Here is a 24,795-nt window from a genome sequence, read left to right as displayed (position 1 = left end):
ATGAAGATAAAATAATAATTTTGACATATTATTACATATAATTTTCTGTATTCTGTATGAATTCGGTTATTTTGATATATGTATTTATTTCATTCATCGATCGCGAGAGAAAATTTATAAAGATCATTACCTAAATTTATTATATTTCGCTTCTAAGATATTGGTAGATTCAGTCAGATCGATCGGTTCGCTCGCCCGAATGCTGACCTCGATGCGTTCGAGCCAACTTAACAATTCTTCCGTAATACGATAAAACTGGCGACTCGTTATGAGGGCGTGCTGCAGCTGTCCTTGCCACTCCACGACAAACGTACAGATTTTCTCCCATCTGCCGTTTGCCACGGCCAATCGATCGCGAAGCTCCTTCGCACGTTCCGTGTCCTCGGTGTGATCGGCTAGGTGAGCACCGACTATATTTAAACTCGTCAAAATGCTCCTGTGACTGTCGAGATCCAGTACAAACTCGCGATGATCCTGAATCACGTCCTCCAATTGTTCCATATCACTGGGTGGCGAGTGTTGCTCACTCTGCGTACCCTCGGCGTACTCTAACCATTTGTCCAAACGCCAGAGATCATTGTCCAGCTGAGCCCAATTACGGCGAGAGCATAATGGACAGGTCAATCTGCCACTATCGCTATAATAATTATAATTGTGATTATAGCTTTTTCAGTATATTCAAAATTATAATTGCAATTTAATTTATAAAATAAATATTTTAAGATTATGTATTATTTAACATATATTTTATGAATATACAATGTTATTTCATAAAATTTTCTTAGTGAGATTGCAAATAATATATTTATGAAAGTTGAAAAGATTTATTAGCTACACAAAACTTTTTATTATATAATAAACGTTAAAATTTTAGAGCTTTCTCAGGAATATTTATTATTAGTAGTAGCAAATTTATTTTAACATTGAATTTAATTGTTATATAGTTAGTTACTCACTGGTTACATGGAAAAGCGTAAGCATCGCTGACAGACGATCTGTATAGGATAAAGGATAAGCGTTATTTCAATTAGCTTTGCTAAGCGTTATTATTTGTATTAAAAATTATTGCAAGGCAGTGTTGATGTGTCTATATTAGCAAAAGGCTAAAAGGCTTAAACAACACAAAGAGATAAGCATTTACGATATTGTTACGAGTGATATAATAATTATTATATTTTGTTAATTATTTATTCGGTATTAGTAGGGTGAACATTAAAAATGGCATTGCGTCTGAATGGATGATGATTCTTTACATATAAGATATTGCAAAAATTGAGTATCACATAAATATATGCAAGAATTAATAACGTATGCGTATAAACTAGCGTTTTCGGATATTGTTTTAAATCCTCAGAAAGTACCACATTTAATAAGATACAAAAGATAAAAAGTCTTGCGCGTAATATAATCAAAACCGAAACCGTAATTTGCTCTTACATAAGTAAAAGTTAATTTTAAAGAACTTGTTATACATATATTGCAATCTTTGCTTATTACAAAATTCGAAATGCACTAAACATTTAAACGTTGAAGTGAGCGTGAAAGAAACTTTACCTGAGCTCTCTGATTTGCTGTTCACGTGCTCTTGCTAGTGCAATGAGTGTGTCGTATCGAGCTATTAGTGTTGTTACCTCGCTACTTTTAGCAGCTCCTGAACTCAATTTGCCGTCTTCCATGAGCAGATTATGAAGGTGGCGTACCAGTTCTATCGAGCACTGGCAACTTCCGATCAGTTTAGCCTGTAATATACCGTGAGATTTTAATAAAGTAGCGAACGTGCTTAACATTGCGTAAACATTGTTTCATTATTTGGTTTTCATTATTCAAGCGCGATATTTTTGCAATTCTTAATAGTTTTCGATTTCCATTCACTGTCTCAATCTTTAATTTTTATTTTTTTCATAGATCTTTATACGACAAAAACACAGACATATTTAATGAAGATACATATAGATATATTGACATTTATTTAAACTCGATTGTACTTGTTGTAATTTGTACATATATACGAACGCGTAGAGTTAATTGGCAAAAATCTTACGATAGTTTTAGCAGCCGCGTTGAGCCCAGGTCCAGAAACGGGATCAGGTGTTACCGCTGCTTCCAGAGCATTTAAGGCGTTATTGCATTCGTTCAGGGCAGTCTCCAGTTCCATCAAATATGCGTCACACGAGGTTATCCTGACAAGTCTCGGCAGGGTGTCTACTTGAACCGCTGTGTCCTGCTCAAATTTCAAGGTCTCCACTTGCACCGCCTCATCGACTTCCGACCTTTCTTGCGTCTCTAGTTCCGCTTTCAGTGCGGTCACTCGCGCCTTGATATCCCGCCACAGGAGTTGATATTCGTCTACCAGCTCTTGAATCGCAGCTACGTCGTCAGGATTGCTCTCCTGCATGACTCGCAATGCCAGCTCGTCTGCCTTGTGCAACGTAACGTTTTGAGTTTCGAGCTCTTCCTCGACCTCGCACAATTGTTGACGCCTTCGTCGCAAAGACGATCTCTGCTCAGGCGTGGCTAGGTGTTGCATTTGCGTTAGGCGGACATCCACCTGCGTTAGGCCCATTACCGCGGCACCATGCGTGGACACAAACTCGCGATAGGTCTTCTGTTCCCGTTGAATACTCGAGATGATGGCGTTGATTTTTGTCTCAAGAGCCAACCACCTGTCGATGATTTTCCGCGTCTCGGCCGTGAGCGACCTAAAGTTGTCGGGATCCAATCCGGACTTGGCCAGACGCCCAAATATCTGTTCGAGGATTTTCAAGGCCTTCTGATGCGCCTCGATATCCTTAGCGATCGATTTAACTTTTTCAGTAACTTTCTCCGACTCTTCTTTCGACATCTCTGTAAGATCGTTCTCCAATTCCAACAAAGATTTCTCTGTTTTGGTTAACCACGGTTCATGCTCGCATTTGATTTTGTCCAGCTCTTGCAGCAGCTTCCAAATCATCATGATTTTTCGCTTGCGCTCGGTAGATTTAATGCACAAAGCTTTCCATCGTTTCTCTAGACTTTCCATACCGTTCTTTATCGCGTCCGTGTTAAAGGAAGCTTTCCACGTGTCGCAATCGTTTAGCAGGATTTCACACAAATTTAGCACCTCGCCGATATTGCCGCTTTCAGCCTCAATAGTAGTCTTAAGATGGTCGTGATCCTCAAGCTTTTTATCAATACTCCTCTGCGTGGGTTCCTCGATAATGATAACTTCCGACAGTTGACCTTCAGTGCTGGTCAGCCAAGTTCGTAAATCGGCTATCCTCTTCAGCAACGAGTTCATAGTTTGAATTAGATCTACCAGTTTGTTAGCTCTTGCTTTACCGCCGGCCATTAGACGATTCCATTTCTCGTTGACTTCGGCCAAGGATTGCTGGAGTTTTGTTTTCTCCGTCTCCTCGGCGACTTCTATCAGCTCTTGTCCGATGTTCTGTAACCATTCGAGTTCGCGCTGTTTCAAACTCATCTCCGTCTGCAGCTCACACTCAAGTCGCTTCACTGCCTCTTCAGGTTCGTCCAACGCCATCGTGTCGTAGTTCTGTGTTCTGATCGTCGCGTCCTCCATCCACGATAATAATTTATTTAACTTATTCTCCCATCGACCATGAAGATCACAGCGTTCTTTGAGTCTATAGGTTAACAAGGCCAATTGATACTCCAGATCGCCGTGTTGTTGCGACAGAAGCGCGCCATGTTGATGTAATGTTTTCATGTCGCTCGGACTCAGACACTCCCTCAATTGTTCCGTGATGACACCAAGGGACTCTAGATGACGTTGCGTGTCAGCTAAACGAGTTCTCAGGTGTTCAAGCGAATCAAGTTGCTCCTTCGTTTTGGATAGGCTTATTGGTCCCGCGTGGAAGGCCGCACTCAATGTTTGGCCGACTTCTTGGAAAGTCGTGGCGATCACGTCAGACTGCTCGACATGCTCCTCGTGCAATTTCCGCACTCGTTGAACAAAATCCCTCCAGGTTTCCAGACCGGCTCGCAGATTCGCGATTCGTTGTGCGTTCGCGGCGTGTTCCATGCGTATCGAGACGGCCAGCGCCTCGTCACAATTAGTTAGGAGGTATTCCTGCTGTTCCTGAAGGGACTCTATCTGAGCCTCGCCAACTGGCATCTTATCCAATAGTGCCTGAATTCTTTGCAGAATCTTATCGAGCCGTCTCAGGTGAATGAACTGCAAGTGCATGCGCTGCCGTTCTCTCTCAACCTCCTTCAACCACGTCAACAACTTCCCTTGATCTAGTCTATATCTATCCCAGGCGGATATCCTGTCGCGCACTGCCGCATGCCGTTCCAATATTCTCGCCAACGTCTCATTGTGAAGATTTGTCAAGGCGTTGAACTGTTCGGCAACCGATCGATCACGATCCTCCCCCATTCGCACCGACAATATGAGATCCTGCTGTTCGGGCAAAAGTTTTCGATGTACCTCGCAGAGATTCCGATGCTCTGACAAACCATTATAATCACCCGGCATACCACTCGAGAGAAAATCTTGCACATGCGTCAGATATTCTTCCCAGAGCTTTAGCGCGGCGATCACGTCTTGCGAGCGAATCAGTCGTGTCGACAATCGGTGATACTGCTGGAAGGTCTCTTGAAATACGCGCTGCCATAGTTGGACCACCTCGACCACTGACGGTTCCTGCACGGAAACGTCTAACGCGCGATCCTTGATGGACTGAAGCTGCGGCTCAGTTCTAGTTAACGCGAGTAAATGATTCCGTAGCACTGTCAGCTGTTCGTTAGACTCGCCTTGACCCACCGCCGTCAGACTCTGAAAAATTGACAGACAAGCCCTTCTGATTATTCGACGGCTTCTTAAAAAAATAAATAGGGAAATAAAAAAATTTATGAGTTAATTTAGTGCGCGTGAATGGTTCCGCGAATTCTCGGCAATCGCATCGATCGATGCCGCTGGTTAAGTATCGTTCTTACTAAGCTTCGAAGGAAACGTGATTCAACAACATAGCGACGTAGTTCTAACCTCCTGGCAAGTAGAATCGTATCGAATCGCCTTTATCTTGTCGATCGACGTTGACGATGCACGCCGTAAATTCCGTCGGGAAACGGAACTCGGCGCGGCGCCGCGCCGCTCTCAAGTTCGAAAGTTTCTTTCGGCCAACGATGTATGCACGGGTGTTGCAGCCATTCAGCTGTTGCGGATTTCGTGACTGATGTAATTGCCACCACGGGTTAAGCCCTTCGGCCTTGACATAACAAATTGTTTCGGAACTACCGCGATTAAAATATAAACGCGCGTGCGAAGCGATGATCGAGGTTGTGCCAAGCACCAATGGTGCGCCGCTCGAGAACTGATGGACGCGTTAATACGTCAGACTAAAGCGACCTAACGCCGCGGGCCTAACTATCACCTTCCAAGCGCAGGGGAACGTGTACATCGATCCTTGAAAAATGTTTTAACTGTGAGAAATTCGAGGAAGGTCTCGTTCTTCAAGGTCCTGAATCCGTTTCCTCGCATGTACATACGTACCAGGATTAACCAGCGCGTCGGATACACACATCCGAGAAAGATATGTGGAACTATCGTCACGTACATGCTTATAACTCTAAAGTTTGACGTGAAATTAAAAATCAATATATTTTATGTTCTTTATAACTTAACAAAATTATTCTTCCTCTTTTTTTATATTAAGGATAGAGAAAAGATTATCTTAAATCTATCGTTGCTCTAAAACATTTATAAGAATCATCTTGATACTCATAACGCCCGGGTATCTCGCGTTATAACTTATAACGAATGAAAGACGCTTGACTGGCACGTAGTTAGGCAGAAACAGATGCAGCATGAACGGAGGTATGTACCTGTTGGACCGAATCCAGGAAATTTTTCGTCTGGCATAGATCACCGCGCGCGAGTTCCTGGTTGAGGACATGGGCATCCACCGTGTCCGCGAGGGTCGACAAGGTTTCTCGAACATCTTCGAGTCGTTGACCTAGCGCTTCAACTTCGCAGTGCAGCGGTCCACCGGCATCCAAACCCACGTCCGATGCGATCTGTGCCACCAGACCGCGCAGTTCCGCCAGTCTTTCTTTGTGCTCCGCCAGTGTCTCCTCACAAACCTAAAACAAGTTTAAAATATCCAAGCTTTAACGCGTCTGCGTTCCACTCAAATTTTTTGCGCGAAACCCTTTCTTTAAGTCTTTTCATTCCGAATAAAATCTTCGTGACCGACATACAAGACGTAAATTTTATATAATTCTTATTATTTTATATTATATTTTTACGACTTATATTTCTAATTTTACATTATATTTGTATTTTTGTCATATTGGTAGACCGAACCCGTCATATTAAGAAAGTTGTAAGGAGAATTAGAAATGTTAAGAATTGCACAAAATTTAAAATACAAGTTTTTTATAAATAATGTAAGCAAATGAATTTTTTTGAATTTTTTCATCAATTAATTTTTGAAAATACTTATAAAAAAGTCTAAAAGAATTCATATGCTGACTATATTTATAAAAGAGCTTATGTTTTAAATTTTATGTTATTTTTAATATTTCTGACTCTCTTTACAACATTCTTAAAACATTAATAAAATCGTTTCTCTTGTTCAAAATGTAGTCAAGCGAGGCGGATCTAGAACGAATCTAGAGGCGTCTACACGAGGAGCATGTGTTTATTTCTCTCTATCGATATTTATAGACATGCAATGTATATCTATTACTCTTTCTATGGGTAATAGATAGCTATATTTTGGGAACCAAGCTTACTATGAAAGTGTTATGCTGCACGCGTTTTTCCGGAATTCTCATTATCATATACCTTAGTCCTCATTGAGAAATTTTATTTCCATCATGTAAAGAAACGATTATCTAAGATTATTATTATCGGAACGAAAAATACTGTCTTTCATACATTTCGTGGTTTGCGTAGTTTAATTCTTTTTTCATTTAACAGCACATTCTTGCTGGATCATAAAATTTTCTTCGTTAGCAATTGACTGATTATTGCACTCGAAGTCGCAGGAGGGATCGATACATCTGTTGCAGCTGTATCCTAACAATTAAATACTCGAACTCGTAACTATTCGAAGAGGAGGCCTGAATAATTATAGTCACGTTCACGCGAACATATTGATTTAATCTGCATTACTCGATATCTCGCGGTGGTATAATACTTAGCTTTATTCTACGATATTAAGACGAAATACGTTAAAAAATAAGCTTTTACGTTTTTATACGTCTCTCTCTCTCTCTTTCTTCTTTTTATATTAACATAAGATTGCAACAATGTGTTCAGATGGAGTTAAAGAGGAATATTTTTTTCTTTTCTTTGACCTCTTTCAACGATGACGAGACAAATGGATGTATGTATTGCATTGTGACACGCGTACATTCAACCACGGGGCAAGACCTCCGCATATTCGCACGGGCGCCAATATCCGTCTTTACAAAACACGCTTGCGTGCTGTTTCGGCAAGCTGCGTGGTTATACTCTTCATTTGTCTTGTAAAGTACAAAGAATAAACATTTTCGATTCCATTCATACACTTCAGTGTTCAGCTTTCAATGCAACAAATTTGAATGGCAGTTTTGTTGACAAATTTCCATGTACAATCTCCAAATTATTTGAAATCTTTTTTTATAACATTTTTATCAACAAATACATTCTTGAAGAATTTAATATCTTAAAATTAAATTAAATTTGACCTAGATTTTGTTATTTATTTAAAAATTTTGTTTGTTAGTGCGATAGATAAATATGTGATCTTGAAAGAGACGCGCGTTATTTTCGCGGCGTTAAAGTTATTTCTGTCCCGTTGTTATAATCGGCAGGAATCTCCGGCTTGTATAGTGAATAGTTATTACTTTTCATAAATTCCATCGTTCCTTTATTCCCTCGTCACACCGTTTTACCTTTCTTTCCTCCGGCGTGCACATGTCTTTAGTCCAGATCGTCATTCATACTTTCTGCTTTTTGACGCGCGTTCTCATAACGTTTCGCTCCAAAACTAGACGAACACGTGCGGCACTGTACCCTTCTCTGTCGTCTAAGCACATGGTCCGAATCGTCGTTGCGCATCTCACATTCACGTATACACATATACAGACACATTTCTACTTATCGTACATGTGATATAGTCACGCTCACGCACTCTTGCACGCGTGACAGATGCGACTGTTTAAAAATCTCCCCGGAGAGATAAGGAGGAGCGATAACGAGTGCGCGCATTTCCGACGAGATAAACGATACTTTGAGAAAACTTCGAGAGCGTCATGCTGGATGCTGTAAACGCCGCAACGCCCTGGACCGGACTGGCGTAGGCTCCGAGGGATCGATGCGCACGTCTGTGCGACTCGCCCTCTTGCCCCGTATTCTCCCGACGATCTACCCATTCCACCCCTGCCAGCCGGCACGCCTGCGACTGCACGCACGAGCGTGAGCGAGGGGTGACGATGATGATGAATCGACTTTTACTCTTGTCTCTTTCTTGTATGCTACGATGATTCTTTAAACGGTGTGCGCGCGCGCAGTGGAGTACAATGACATCATGCGCTTCTTCATTCAAGGGATGAAAACGCGTCTGTTGCACGTTCCCCTAACTCGCTCGCGTTATTACGACGGAAGAAAAATTATTTTTATTCTGATGTATATTGATCTGTCTCCGCGGGAGGATACGTAATAATATTTATTACTTTTTTTCACATAATATTTATAACATTTCGTAACGAGAGAATAGATTACGCGCTTCTCCAGTGGTAAAACGAATGCGCGTTTGACGCATGTCCTTGACCCGCTTTATCGCGAAAGAAAAGTATTCTTCGTTCCGATATATGGTATATATAGAACATACGAATTGTAAAAATATTTAATCTTTTTTAACAAATGTGACATTCCTAACATTTATTTACGAAAGAACAAATCGCGTCGATAATGACCGGAGTGAACAGTATATGCATTAGGCAACTCTCCCCTATACGCGTAAAAATATTTGATCAGATACTCGATATCTTCCCATATGCTATCTGTACACATCTACACATATTTAAAATGTACATAAAATTAAAATAAATTAGCACTTAAACGTAAATGCAAAGATATCCCAGCTGTGACATTATTTGTTTGCCAAAACTTTAAAAGAAGGAATGAATAAATCATCCGTTTGTGGCAAAAAATGATACGGTGTTTTAAAACTACAATTTTAAAACTTGGCTGAAATCTCTAATTCCTGCATATCTAACTTTTTATTTTGAGAATCGGTCTCTTACGTAACTGTCTAATTCTTACGAAGGTCACTACTTAGAAATCTATTTGCTTGCTAGTTATCGGCTATTAGCGCGTCTTCTCATATGTCTTCCGTTTCCGCATTACAGAGATTAGTAAGATTTTCGAAAGTGGGTTACTTTCAAAGTAAGGATTTTATATTTAATTTATACCAACGGCAAAGGATTTATGACATCACCTACCTTAACTTGCTTGACTGCTTCCTCCGGTGGTAAATTTACCACACTGTTCATCTGAGTGTCTACCCAGGCCTTCACCGCGGCACTAGAGTCTCTGTATTGCTGCCAGAGCCTACACGCGTGTTGATATCGGGTGCAAAGGACATCCAATTCGGCCCTTGTATCCTCCCAAGCCTGTACGGCCTCATTTACTGCAGCGTCGACCCTTTCGCGGACCTCTGCGGCGCAGCTCTCCCGCAGAGGCTCGGCAGCGGCACGTAATTCACCAATGAGAACTTCTCGAGCGCCCAAATCGCCGTTTAGACCCTGCCGTTTAAAAAAAGGAACTGATATATTTCATATTCGTGAACATTGCAAATATTAGAAATCAAATGGTTGTTGCTTTAATCAAATACATTTGAATTCCAGTATAAAAAATGGAGCAGTAATAAAACCGTCGTAAAAGATAATTCTTACATTTATCAAAACCGCACTTATTTTTCTAATTACTTAATAAATAATACTTTTAATTATTATTGAGGACATTTTAAATTTTAATTTAGAAGAAATAGTAACGATAAATTTGTTACAAATATTTTACCAAATATTAGCGTTTGATTTTTAAAAGGTACGTTATGTATAATAAGAGAGAGATTTAACTTATTATTTTTTCATAAATTGAAACTTCGCAGTTCTCTATATCTACTTTTATCCGATGTGTTTCAATTTTAAGAATCACTTTGCCTATATAGGCAGCTCCGCGCCAGACAATTCAAAGAAAGCGCCGGTTTTGCTTAAAACACGCTATAAATAAATTCACGGCACGAGACTAGCACATTTGGAGACTTACATGAATTCGGTCAGAACATGGTTGAACTAATTTTGTGTCGTGTACTCGAGGTCGTTCACCTCGTGAATTCTCTAAGAAAAGGCACGCGCAAGTGCATTATCTTATTATCAAATATTAATTTTTATCAAATATAAAAATTCTACGCTCTCATGTGAAGAAAGATATACCTTATAAATTTTCTAAAAAGCTTAACTATAATCACAAATTTATGCTAGGTATTTATAATTAATATTTTATCATGTTTTATTTGCCTGTGTGCATCAGCCATATCGTACGTCAAACTGAATTAATATTAATAACCGATCAATCGACAATAAAGAACATTCTGACGTTCTGAAATTCTGGCGAATCGCGAAGATAAATCGATAGACAGCGCATACTAAGAGAGGAAATCATAAATATACGCTTGGTCGGCCAAGACGCTCCTAAACGCGTGCTTCGCCACGTGCCATAGTTTACATACCGCGTCATACCACACTAATAACTACAGTCATTTATATCATTTTTTGTAATTATTTCTAAAATGGTTAGCATTTGACGCGTTAATATCGTTAATCAATTGAAATCGATTGTATTTCACAAAATCGAGAAACGCCTCGCGCTATTTGCAATTAGAGCGTCATAATTTCGTATTATTATAATGTGCTAATGTTGCATTATATATATCGTTTTAATATTGATTAATTTTTCGCTCAAAGAATCGCGTAAGACTTCCATATAAAGTCGTTTATCCCGCGACTTTTTCCATCGTGTTCATCATCGCATTTATATTACGCATGTAATTTCATTGATCATAGACGTATACATGATAGATGTATAATTTCACGTGATCGAGGAAATCATAGGGTAATAACTGTGCTGTATATTTAATGTAATCGTGTTTATATATCTCGACCAACTGCATGCGAGAGATCACGAGCGTGCATCCGTGTTCTTTGCTTTACGTACACTATCTCGTTACAGACGACCTGTTGCTTGTGACGACTTCACGCCTGGCGTAATATATGCTGATTTAATACGCATCGATGAATAACGGTGTGCATAGGTTTGCTTTATATGTCTCGTCGCGACGCGTGAACTCGTAACGGTCTCGAGTGTGGAAAAAGGAGAAGACGAACATGATGATCCGGCGGAAATCCTTACGAAATCGTTTCCTCAGATATGTATTCGCATATTCTCGAAGAGTAATCGAACGCCCTCGGAAAGAAATATTAATAACGATCTTGAACCTTGAAAACCGACAACTTTTTCCGAGCTTTTTTACCGGAACCGTATATCGCGCGCACTAATCGGCTTCGGTTCGCGTAACAAGGGCGATTGCGCGCATTTCTAAGGGCCAAACAAAAGGACTCATTCACGCGACCGCAAACCGGATTAAGCGGTGTGTCATAAGAACGGTACAAAATGATAATTCTTGAGAAGGAAAACCACATACGCTGCGCAATAAATAATTTTTTGTATGTAAGCTTTCGTAGAGTAATTGACCGCTTTGTATACTTTCATTGACGCACTGACGTCAAAAAGACAACGGCGCGGCGTTTATGTCGGTCTCGCACGAACGTATGTACGTCCGGTTTCCTTCCGCAGATAATGCATGAACGCGTTTATTTCGCGGCGATGGAGCGTTTAAAAAAAAAACCTCATCATTCGCTCTATCAAACACGCGAATCGTAGTATTCGTCACGCCACTTCTGACTTCGTTCTAGATAAAAATGTAGCTAATTTCAACAACTTTATCTGTACTCTGTTTATATTTGCGATAATCGTCCCTGAAAACTCATTGAGTCATCACTAAAATCATCATCGTGGTGCGCTTGAACTCTGATCACAATAACTTTCCGCTGAAACGCGAAACTCCGGAAATTCTATTCCAAATATTCTTCATGCAACCCGGAGCGACTTGGCACGTGTCATACGGAGCGGAAACGCGACCGTACCATTGAGGAAAACACTCGCTGTCCGCAAGCGGAGCGACGTTACCTTGAGGCTATTTATTGTGCTTCGTCTTCGTCGTGGAATTCCGGCGTCGGGGAATCGCGCCGGTTCGTAGAGAACTGCGAGGCTTCATTCGATCAACTTGCGTTTATCTCCTCGGCCACGACCGAGCGATAATGTAGGTCGAAACGCAACAAACTATCTCGAGCGAGATATTTCGACGGGTTTGCGAATATTCTTGTCAGCGACGTAAACGTGACCACGGATCCCGCGGCACTGATAGGCAGCGCGGCAGCGTACGATAACGCGGCTCTAAGCCGCAAGAACGAACGAGAGCGGGAACGCGACGCCTGCGCGCGCTGGGAAACGCGACGCTCGCATTTCGCATAACGCGTGTGTACAATCTGTATCGCTGATAAGATCGGCTTGTATTTGTAATCGGATTTGTTCGATGATGTCATGATATTGTATATGGTGAAAAGACACTAAAATTGATCTAATTGATTTGTAAGCTACAAGAAAAGTTAGTTGAAAGTTGAAAGTTTCGCGAGTGGTGATTTATTTCGATTCTTTCGTGCGATCTAATTGTGCATTTTTTAAATTAGTGTCCATTCGGTCGCAGCGAATAATAAATGACGTTAATGGAATCGTTGATATTTACATTACAAGTCATTGATGATTTCATATTAGTCGATATCTCATAGTTGTTAGTAAATTGCAACTTGCTCCACTTTTGTGTAAATCAATATAACGCAAAGAAAAAAAACTCACCTCGAGACGTTCGGTGGCCTTCAGCAGTCTGTCGTAATCGACGGAGCCTTGGACGGTTAACAATTCCATCATATAATCCGCTTCTTGGACAGACTGTTGCACCATTTCCAGCTGCCTCTCGAATCGTCGCCATAACTCCAACTTGTTCGTCAGCAACGAAAGCAGATGCGCGCATCTGGATTCAAGCTCGGTATGTACGTCCTGTATATTGGATAAGTCTCTTTCTATTCCTACCGGCGACACCGTCACTCTCATGCCGGTCGGTAAATTATGCAGCATCTGTCTCAATCCCATTAGATCCTGCCAGAGAACAGCTAATTCGTCTGCGACAGATCGGCAACGATCTACAGCTGCAGCTACTAGGTCGCTTTCTTGTCTTTCGCTGCCCTCGCATTGATCCAATATCGTTGACAATCTTTTGTGGGCCTTCCTAAAACGACTTAACCCGCGTTGAAGAGCCTGAATCTTTTCTCTGAGTAGCTGCGCCGAGTCCAGCTCTTCGCCTATCTGTCCCTCTATGCAACGCGCCGATGATAATAAAATCCCGACTCTTTCGCTCTCCGCCGCTGGTAGAAGACCTAGTCTGCTTATCTCGTTTTGAATCAAGGAAATCCTTTCGAACATTATGGTGAGTCTCTCGACATACAAATCGAGTTCCTCCTCTGTCTTCAGTACCCCGTGGAAACTGTTGATGGTCACTCGTAACTCGTTCAATTCCCTCTCGAGTAACTTTAATTTCTCGTTCGACGGGATCTCTTCCGAGGAAATGCTGCGAGTGATATCTTTTTGAATTCCGTTGATTTTATCACCGACCTCGTTCCAACGATCCTGCAATTCGTAGTGAAACTGTCGCTGCAACATTTCGTCCGATAGAGGTATAATTCGTAGAGCCTGCTCGAAGTAGTTGTCCGCTTCATTTCGCATGTTATTGTGAACCTCATATTGTGCTTTCAATTCCTGCAAACGTAAAAAATTGCCATAGATTTTAAGGCCTAATTTATTTTAAGATTTTTAATCACTCGTGCAGTTATATTGGAGATTATGACTTTAGAAGCAAAATATCGTAAACAATTATTCCTTGCATTATATATTGAAATAATAACGGTAGAATTAAGAGTACACCATATTGAATGCACGGACTAAAATTTTCGATAAAAAGATGACATCAACAATGACGATAACGACGATGAAGATGAATATAACATTACGTAATGTAACACTTTCATCCTCCAATTTTAATCGTGCTAAAAATACGACTCGCGTGGAAGAGAGGATATGTGCTTCTAATGGCACGAGGCCAAACGCGTTAGAAAAACGTGACCTAAATGCAAGTACGGGTATACAGCACCGATAAATATTTTTACTGGATTACTAAGTTATAAATATATCTACAAGGCTCCAGACACGAAGATTGACAGAACGCTTACCCAGAATTGACGCATAGAACTTCCTGATGGATCGCGTAATGTAACGAGTTCCTTTTCGGCCATTATCATCCAGTGTTCTACGCGATTCGTCAATATGTCCTGATTGTTCCAACTCTCTCTAAAGGCCAGCAATCTTTTCAGAGAGGATTCGATATTGTCTTGTAGCTTTACGATCACGTCTAAAGCTTCACCGTATCGGTCTTCAGGATCCTCGATATTGATGAGATCACGAAGGCCACGTGCCACACCGAATAATTGAATTAACCGTGCATGATGAGTCGCTACATCCGATGATAGAGACTAAAATATGACAAATTGACAAATCGTTAAATTAAAATAATCGTTAAATAAAACACACTATAAGAATTGATTATGGCTTGTAAGCGTTAGTAGCATAATTACTAACTTGATATAAGGAGATGTATTGATCATAGTCGGTCGAAGTCACTGTTTGAAGATCAGGAACTCGTTGATGTGCAACTTGAAGCCATCCTCTTTCTTCCTTTACACCCTGCTCGAGTAGCATCCATCTCGACGCGGCCAAGGCCATTTGTTGCGCTCTTGAAGCTGCCTGATCGAGCAACGCCGTCGCTTTACTATGTAATTCTTCGTGCAAACCAGAGTGTTTGGCTCTGGTTTCAGGATCTAGATTGCCTTCTAGCGATTCGAGAATCGCGCGACAGTGGTTCAGATTGACGAAAAACTTTCTGTGCTTCTGCATCTCCTCCTGGAGATGTTCCAGGCTTATCACGGATATCGGACTGTCTAGCAGATTTTCGGCGATTTCGATAATTTGCGCAAATTCCTGAAGAGTTTGCTCGTATTCTTCGGCTAAAGCGAGCAATTGTAGAAGACGCTCTCGTTCGACACATATACCATGTTCGATTATCTGTGTCATCTCGTGCGCGGCGTAGGTTTCTTCGGGTATAATCTTGCCAGGATGATCGCGTAGTAATTCGCGAGCAGCGTCGAGAAGCCTACTTGTTTTCCACATATGACAGCGATTCGTGTTCTCCAATTTATCGAGTTCCTGTAACTTCCATTGTGTAGAATACTCGCTTTCGATTATATGATTGAGCTGTTTACGTTGCTCTTCGATTAATCTGTAACAAGAATTATAGTCATATCAATAATTGTTTTTTATTCAACTCAACTAGCTACATTTATTATCATATCGATATAGAAAAAAAGAAAAGAATTAAACAATAAAATTATATCGATTCTTTATCACTTCTACTTTTATTTTTGGACTCAGCGAAATATGCAGAAAGATACGTTACAAAAATGTATTTAACAAATTGCTATTTATCAATATTTTTACGTAGTATCTCACCTGTATACATTATTAATGCCATTTAGAAAATCATCCCATCTTGCAAGTTGCTTATTAGCATGTCTCTCTCCATCGGTAGTAACGTTCTCGATAATCCTCACTTGATGCTCAAGGGCATCCACACATTCTCGCAGTTTCTCTCGTTCTTCTTGCGGATAATTTGGCTCCAGTTGCTTCCAAATGTTATCGAGCTCGTGAATACTTTCTTCTACATGATTCACCTCGTCTTTCAATTCAACGAATGTTTTAGCGTCCTCGTGAGAAGGCCCAGTCGGACATTCTCTGTTTAGAAAGATTCGGTATTCAATGGTTTCTAGCCAAGTCGAGATCGTTTCGACGACGGTAACGAGAGTTTCTTCGACAACTATCACATCGTTCTCTTGAACAGCATTTCTCAATTGTGCCAGTTCTCGGCGAACATCCGACGAGCGTTCTTCCGCGAGTCTCTCCGTGGTAACTTCTTCCAGATGCGCGATATGCAAGATGTTACCTAAATGACTCGATTCGTTGGTATTCTGTAGATTCTTTACTCGGTCAGTTATTATTTTAGCAGCTTGCATTGTTTGCGTCCCCTGATGTTGCGATTTGGCGCTATATCCCAAAGATTCCTTTAAAAGGAAAACCGCGGATAAAGCTTGAGAAGGCGATACTTTGGTCACGGGTTCTTTCCACAATTCTCTCTTTTCGTATGTTTCCGTGCTGGATGATGTCGATACTACAGGTGTTTCGGATATTACTTCGGCATACGTCTTGATCTCCGCCCGGAATGGTGTAATATTTTCTTTATTCAGAATAGGTTGCTCGAGTTCTATGGGCGTCAATGGCTCTTCAGTGGTGTCCATTGGCTCGGGCGACGACTGCGTAGATGTGATTCCGGACGGTTTTTGCTGATCCGACGACATCAACAATGGTTCTATCGTCGGTCTACTAAGCGCAAATGACTTTCGTACTGTTGCTACTTCAGGTACTATTGTTTCTGGAATGTTGTGACTCGAGTCGACCACAAATTGATCACTCGTTGATATAGGTACTGCTTCCGAGGTAGTTGAAATATCTGAGGGTGTCTCCTGAATGCCTTCGTCACGTCGATCTATTCTTTCTATCACAGTCTTTAACGCAGTATCTTCTGATTTTACATCTGATTCGATCTGAGATATCATCTGAGAAGGATATTCAGATGCCGCTTTCTCCGAGATGTCATCTCCCACCGGAGATTGCCTGCTGACATGCTTTTTGGCAACGTCGCAGTAAGATAGTTTCATGACAGTATCTTGGGATTCGATGGGTTGCCCAAAGACGGATTCGAGCTCTGACTTGTCCTTGCTCGGTAAAATAATTTCCATAGTCTTATGCTTTCTCTTTCTCTTTTGCCGTTTCGCTGCTTTATTATCGTGCTCCGCGTTAGTCGTATCGTTATTGAAATCTTCGGCAATCGTGGTATCCTGCGAAGTATCGGTCACTTCTTTGCTACCAGATGCAACACTATCGAGCGTGTCACTGCCGGATAATTCTATAGTCGCGTGAACGTGAATTTCAAACGATGTATCCGAAGTAGTATCCTTTTCCGACATTGAAGATGGCGTAGATTCTTTTGTCTTTGCGACAGTCTCCGATAGTTTTGGACGATCTTCCATTATAGGTATTTCAGAAACTTTATGTTTCGTTTCTTTCTCGATGGACTCTTCCATTTGTTCGATATTATCTGAAATCGTTGTAGGAATCTCTGGTAACAGCTTATTCACAATTTCCATTTCTCTTTCCTTCTTCATAATTTCTGGTACTTGTACATCAGGTGCTGCTGGAGTTTCTACTAAATCTATAGACGTTACATTCTCTTTTTCCTTCCTCTCTTCTAAGATAGCTGAAACGGGCGCTTCGCGCAGGTCTTCTTTTTCAATTATTCCTATCTTAAAATCTTCCGTAGATACCTCAACAGTTTGAGTTGGAATATGTATTGTCTGTTGAGATACCGACATTGTCTTAGCTGATTGTTTTTCTTTCGGTGATGTTTGTGCGCTGATGTCGCATACTTCGGGAATATTTTGTACACTCTCTTCGATTTGTGGTATCAATTCTTCTGCCTTTATTTGCACCGAACTGTCAAGGGTTTCAGTTTTCTTCGGACTGGTCTGTGATTCTTCTTCGGTAGTCTGTTTTATTTCTTCAATACTGGTTTGAGAAAATTCTTCCACTTGCATAAGTTCTGGACTAATTATAGTTGGACTCGTTTGCATCATGGTCTCTTTGGTTGGCTCGGGCGATTTTGTTTGCATTTCGGATTCCAGCAACTCCACCTTTCGAGGACTCTCTTCAGGTGTCGTTTGTGTCTCCGTTGTTTCAGCAGCAACCTCTGGCGCTGTGATTGTTTGAGTATCTGTATGCGAAACGTCTGGTTGTTCCGGACTAGCCGGAGCACTTGTTTGCATGTCTTTTTCGAGAGATTCTGGTACCGTAGATAACGTTTGAATAGAAATTTCTTGCACAATAACTTGTTCTGCCACTGGTGGTGGAGTAGTCTGTTGCTCGACTTCCATTACAGTATTTATTGCTGTTTGAGTTTCACTCGCTATCGTTGGAGCTGATTCAACGGGTGAAGTTTGCATTTCCATGGAGTGAACATCAATTTCAGCCGTCTGTGCTTGAGAATCTTCCGTTTCTACTGCAATAACGGCAGGAGAGATATCTTCTATTGGACTAGTTTGAATAGCGAACTCTTCCATTGGCGTCGCCGTAGGTGTCATAGTTTGCACACCTGAATCTTCGACTTCCGGGGTTTCTTCTGCGATAGTCTGCGCGCTGAAGTCAAGCCCGGGTTCTAAAATCGTTTGCGTCTCAATATGAATCTCTTCAGTTTTAGCCGTTTGTATTTCTTCTTCTAAAGTGAGCGGTACCGGCTCAGGAGATGTTTGCGTAAACGTAGATTGACTTTCTTCGTCTGCTTTTGGAGTGAGTGAAGTTGATACATCGCATGTTTCCATAGTTGTTTGAGTATTCGCATCACCTTTGTGTTTACTTTCTTGCTGTATCATTTCGACTTTAACTTCTTTCGCCTTATCTTCTGGCTCTGTCTCTTCTTTTATTTTCTCCTCTTCTTTTGTTTTATTTTCCGCGATCACCTTTCCTACTTCAGGAATCTCTAAAGGAAGACTATCATCCGTGAACGCCACATCGTCGCTGCTAGTCTTAGGCACGTGAGTCAAATCTTCATCTCGAGGCAGTCGAACCTTTTGCTTTTTCTTTTTTTTCTTTTTCTTCTTTATGCCATCCCCATTTTCCGGCGCGATCGACAATTCATCCATGGTTTTATCATCCGGTTGATATCCGTCATTCTCTGCCATAATGCCATCGTCCAAGCTTAGAGAGGATTCGGTGATAGATTTGACGATTTCTGCAACGTCCGGTTGCGGCTGCTCGCTAACATGTTTAGACGAATCAGATGATGGAATGTTGATCTCCATAGATTCGGCAACTGATGTAGCAATGGAAGTGCTGGATTCTGTTTCTACAGGCTTTTCCGAGGACTCTGATTTATCCTTGTGCCGTTTCTTTTTTCTACTTTTGTGGCTTGCCGTATCTGATTTGCTCTTTTCTGGCGATTCGATGTGAGCATCGACTTCTTTTTCTGCGGTATGTAATTGTAAGGTTTCCGTTTCTTTTTCAGCAGTGAGAAAGGCGGTGGTCTGTACAATTTTATCGTGTATTATTTCTGTCGTTTCCTTGTCCGCTGGAAGACTAATGTCTACATCTTCTTTGACGATGCTGTACGGAGCAATTTCAGGCCCTGCTTGAGTTTCTGCTTGAGTTTTAATAGAGACCAATGGTTCCACTTCCTCATCTTCCTTACGCACCGACAAAGATATTTCAACCTTGTGGAACATCGGCTTGTACTCTGGTTTAAATGCTTCATCCTTAGAATTGTCTTTTTCTTCACTTCTGAACAATTCTGGTGATATTTGTCGTTCTTTGCAAAGTGTTTCCGTATCTTTCAATTTTGAAGTATGTTTTTCCGCGTCTTGTTTTTCCTCGTCAGGTTTAGAAATGTCTAATTTACTCGCTAAAACAATCGATTCGTTTCCTGGCTCTGGTTTTTGAAGTGATGTTAAGGTCGTAACTTCTTTGGATGATTCGAGCGATGCCTTTCCATCATGCTTTTCCTCTAATACAACGACATTTAATACATCGACATCTTTATCAGCTTCTACAGTGCTGCTATCACCATGGTGCGTTTCTACTTCTACCGTGCCATTTTCTAGCTCGATACTGAGTGTTTCGCTCTTTACTGGTGCATCGTCAGACTTACAAGTAGCCTTGGTGACCACCGGTTCATCATCTGTTACGGCCTCTAATGGAGATTTTACAGATTCCGATTGTACCGTTGTAACATAGACATCTTCGACAGGAGTCTGCAAAACGGCAGATCGTTCAGTATCAATCAACGCTTGATCAATCGCAAGTGTACCTATGCCATTTACCTCAGTAGGGAAATACTCGTGTTCTTGTTTGTCCATTGTTTGCGGTTTAATTTCTTTTCGTACTACATTTTCGTCGCTTTGTACAGTAGAAATGCCTTCGTCAGCTTGAACGTTAGCCAAGTTTTCTTGTGATACATGCTTTTCCACAGGAGAAAGCACTGCAGTTTGTGTGGAATTCGTTATCTTTATCTTAGAGTCCGCTGTTTTCGTTCCAGAATCTACTACTTCCATCGCGGATTTTTCTAATAACTTAGTTGTTTTTTTGTGATCTTCAATATCCAATATTTTAGTTTCTATATCATTATCCTTTTCCGCAGTCGTTACAAAAGTTCCTGTGGTTTCCTCTGTTTTATCTCGACGCATGCTCGTTATATCCTTAGCAAATGGTCCAAAGAATGGTCCCTGCAGCGGAGTATCAGAAATATAAGATCCCATTGGTATCTCTGGCCTCGTCGTTTCCCGCTGTTCTATTGCCTTTTCCCCTGGAACTATAGTCTTTTGATCTTCGCTCTTAATCACGTTAATACTGATGTGCGGTATATCTTGCTCATCTATTTCTACTTCTTCAGGTTCTTCAATCACCTCTTCGGTAGTGGTCTCCTTGCCGTCTACGATGGTAACTTTCCGAATGATTTTACGCGTTCGCTTGATCACTCGTCTCGTGACTTGTTGCACCACGGCATGAACGCTTGACGTTTTCGTTTGATACTCACCACCTTCCATCAGTATCTCCTCCTCGACTGGCTGGCAACTGATATCTCCTAATTGACCTTGCGTTACCATGCGCGTGTAATGAGGTTCGGATTCGTACTCCTCTACATTGATAACTTCGGTGGGCGCGCCTGTAGTAACTTTGCCACCGTAAATCTGCCTTGTCGTGGTCTCAATGGTACCGTCTGGTCTTGTCCTGGTCATGGTGACTTGTTGATCTCTCATCGCAGCTTCCGAGAAAGCTTGCATCATCGGCGGCGCGTCTCCGAACGCCGTCGACAACGTGGACACACGCTGTTGGGTGGTTTGCCTACTGGTGACTGTGGTACGTCGTAACTTTCTTACGATAATCCTTTTGGTGCCGTCGGCATCGACGACCACTTCGGTGGTGACGTCATCCGGTTCGACTAGAACTGTTTCAAAGGATTGTGGCGCGGCGTGGACGATGTTCAGCTCGCTCGTCGCGCTATCGCTCTTCTTCGCATCTTGGTACTTCATATCGACAACGATGTCTTCGCCAGGCAGAATGCTGGACTGTTTCCGACGCGCTACATCTTGACTGGACGGTACATATTTGGTCGCTATCTCAATCACATCATGATCACCCGTTGTGGTCTTTAGAACTTTTATAGCTTCCTGCGTTTGAGCACCCTCGCTTGGTAATAAATCTTGCGATGTCTGTGTCATGAGAGAATGACACGTGGTTGACGATGGCATCTGTGTCGTAGACGTCTGTTTTGTGAGTTGTGCTTTTCTCTCAACAACGTCGTCGACCAGTAAACTTTGCCCTGTCTGTAAGGAAACGTCAGCCAAGGATGGCGGACCATCTTCTATGGAGGAATGAATTGAGGGTGCTTCATCCAGCGTAGCATTGTCTTTTTCTGTCGATTCGTCGTCAGCTTGAGCTTCCTCATCACAGATCTCCTACGAGGATAACGATTTTCTTGATATAATATACTGACATGTATATATACTTGCGACATTATAGTTTAGATGTTTATTGCAAATGTTTGTGTGTATCTATTTCTATATACATATATAAATAAATACGTTATGCATTTAAGATTAATACTAATCAACTTAATCGTGAAAAATAAGTGGAACATTAGGTTTAATTTTTTGTTAAACAAATAATAGAACAGAAGCTGAAACGGGATAATTCTCAAACTGGAATTTATTAATTTTATTTATTTAATTAGTAAGTAACGAATGAATAATAATCATTTGTACAGTGATATCACTTGTAACTTTAAACTGTAACGTAACGAAAAATTCCTATTTCCTTTTTGTAATAAATAAAGTTAATTCACTAAGCATTGACATGTTGCAATTAGATAATTTGTATTTTTAATAAAAATAATATGGACAGTATATGCACACATTAAAAAAAATTCAGTTTATTGATTTTATCGATCAGTCAGTATGTTGTATATATACATACTTAGAAATCATTATTTACGCGGTATTATTATGTACAATATTATTCATGTCGGACTAAATATGATACACAAATGTAATGTTTAACGACGCAGAGTGAAGGGAGGAGGGGCAGGTATTAATGAGAATTTTCTTTAATTACATGAAATATTACAGCAATGTATTAACATTCCTTAATTACATGCAATTCCTATAATACAACCATCACCTTAAGATAAACGAAAATACATAATAATCACATAATACATAATGTACAATGAACTAAGAAATAATGTACGATGCGTGATATCTGTAGTGAAACATGATGAGAAGCGCATGTGTTTGTAGCGACGACGATGAAGAAAAAAAAATATACCCAAAATAATGTTTTCTACAATTAAATTAAACGATTCATGTCCGTATGAGCATGCAACAGAGATTGTTTTATTAAGCTCGACTAGAATGTCTATTGCCGACAGTTGCATTATTTATTGCTGCTTATTACAAAGCGTTTACCATCGTCTAATTGAATATTACACATTGTTCCCGGAATGACTGTCCAAATCTAAACGTATTATTTCAGACTCTTACTCAAGCAAGAGGCAGAATAGTTTTGATGCAGATTCCCGATGTTTACATCGGGAAACTTTTGATTTTGCATACGACTATCAATTAACAGCCCGTAATTTTATCTGTCATCTATAATTTTTTATCTGTTCTACAAAGCTTGTCAGCTTTGTAATAACCGCAATTTGCAAGCCTTTTATTTTCTGTTTTCAATATAGCGAAGCTCTGGCAAGTTTTGAAAGTCGAAGATTGATTTGTCTGAATTTTTTGTAATACTACTTTAAGCGACTGAGGCACCGTGAACAGTAGTAATATTTGTGAAAGCCCCCGAGCTCTGGAAAGCGTTGGATACCTGCTGCTTTCGCTGGAGACGATTAATTACATCCAAGAGGGCTTCCTTCAGAGCTATCGCTAGCGTGCTCACTTCCGGCAATAATTCGAGTTCTGAGACTTGATGTACGCGACTCGTTAATTCTTCCTGTAAAGCCTGCCCATTGCAACAAGTAAAAAAAGATCAGTATTATTTCGCGTGCATTAAATAACATATTATATACTTATTTAATTCAATCAAGTTTGATATTTTGATACATCTAATATAAAACTACTAATTTATTATTAGAGATAAGGATGTTAATCCTTTTACATTTAACTATTTTTAGAAGAAGGATATATCTAATTTAATTGTTTTTCAAGATTTTTAACGTTGTTAAATATAAAGCATAAAAGTTCAAAATATTAGATATATGTATAGCGAATGTAAAAAGTAAAATATCTTCTAATAGACATTTATATGAAAAACAGACCTGGCTGGTATTAATCGAATATTGCTCATGTAGTTTCGATACGACGTTTCTTAGCCAAGTATCTGTCTCTTCGAGGAATAATTTATAGGTCTGAATCTCTTCGCCGCGTCTTTCTCGGCTTGCTCGTGCCTGTTCGAGAGCTACTCTCCCTTGTTCTGCTTGTTCGAGAAGGGAAGTGACGCGCGTATGAATTCCCGTTAAAGCTACCGAGAGCCTTTGACACTCAATGTCGGCAGGAATTTCGTGTAATTGCTTTTGAAGTTGCGTAGCTTCCTCAGCATAGGCACGAAGCTCTGTCAATACAGCCTAAAACAGATGGAGAGAATCTTTCGATTTTATAATGGGTCAATCGTGTTTTCCAATATACTTTGCATATATTCTACACAGTACAAATTTAACAGAAATTTTTCAATTTCATTATTTTTTTCAACTTTACTTTAATTCCATTAAATTTTTAATGATTATATCTGTAATTTTCTTCCTACTATATGCTTGCATTCTTACCATAAGAGATGAAAGCATAGATTCTACGCTGTCTCGAGGTAAATAACCCATCGTTCCTTCGAGATTCGAAAGTCTTGTTTGTAGAGAAGCGAGGCCTTCTTCGACATCCTAAAACACAAATGATTATTAGCAACTTTATCGATTACGAGATTTGTTACTACTTCATCATGCCGTGCACACGGAATCCAATCAACTTTCACGCTGCATTAATCGTATTAACTGAAAACTCTTAAACCCTGTAAGAAAAGATATTATCCGTTATTACAAAAGCACACTGCGCAACATACAATGAAAGCACATCGATGAGGACAGCTCCTTCAGTATCTATTGTTGAAATATATATAATCACTCTATGTACGGAGAAATAAATCCTCGTCATGCAAATTATCAATGAATTTCGGGATACCTCGCTAAGCAATTTGAATGCAAAGACCTGTCACGTAAAGTTGCCAGCAACCAAAAGTAATAAAGAATCAGGAACTGTTTTGCGCATTATTTTTATTTCCTATGAGTTATTGATAATTCTTGATTATTCTGCATCAACTATTTCGTTGATACTTGATAATATCGCTTGTTTATCAATTCTCATAAAATT

General features: G+C 40.4%; 2 protein-coding genes across 9 annotated transcripts in view; one reads left to right on the top strand and one right to left on the bottom strand.

Moving 5' to 3' along the window:
- The window catches only part of LOC139775174 (uncharacterized), a 115,008-nt gene that overhangs the window by 21,183 nt on the left and 69,030 nt on the right, over window positions 1-24,795 (top strand). The gene's annotated exons all lie outside the window — the stretch shown is intronic.
- Msp300 (Muscle-specific protein 300 kDa) overlaps window positions 1-24,795 on the bottom strand; it is a 90,458-nt gene that overhangs the window by 3,001 nt on the left and 62,662 nt on the right. For 6 of the 7 annotated variants that reach the window (XM_071710966.1, XM_071710959.1, XM_071710960.1 and 3 more), the window contains 13 exons: window positions 24,201-24,308; window positions 23,697-24,002; window positions 23,246-23,380; window positions 15,728-21,834; window positions 14,801-15,497; window positions 14,395-14,694; window positions 12,968-13,924; window positions 9,436-9,738; window positions 5,827-6,084; window positions 2,042-4,777; window positions 1,555-1,739; window positions 957-995; window positions 131-637 (listed from right to left, as the gene is read on the bottom strand). In XM_071710966.1, coding sequence (XP_071567067.1) covers window positions 131-637; window positions 957-995; window positions 1,555-1,739; window positions 2,042-4,777; window positions 5,827-6,084; window positions 9,436-9,738; window positions 12,968-13,924; window positions 14,395-14,694; window positions 14,801-15,497; window positions 15,728-21,834; window positions 23,246-23,380; window positions 23,697-24,002; window positions 24,201-24,308 — 12,638 coding nt within the window. The remainder of the gene's footprint in view (window positions 1-130; window positions 638-956; window positions 996-1,554; window positions 1,740-2,041; window positions 4,778-5,826; window positions 6,085-9,435; window positions 9,739-12,967; window positions 13,925-14,394; window positions 14,695-14,800; window positions 15,498-15,727; window positions 21,835-23,245; window positions 23,381-23,696; window positions 24,003-24,200; window positions 24,309-24,795) is intronic. The other variant, XM_071710962.1, reaches the window with a different exon arrangement.

Source organism: Temnothorax nylanderi, unplaced genomic scaffold, assembly GCF_030848795.1.
Source record: "Temnothorax nylanderi isolate EJ_2023f unplaced genomic scaffold, tnyl_v1.0 TNYL_tig0094_pilon, whole genome shotgun sequence".
Taxonomy (NCBI): Eukaryota; Metazoa; Arthropoda; class Insecta; order Hymenoptera; family Formicidae; genus Temnothorax; species Temnothorax nylanderi.
The sequence above is the reverse complement of the archived record's forward strand: the minus strand, read 5'-3'. Positions and strand labels throughout refer to the sequence as shown.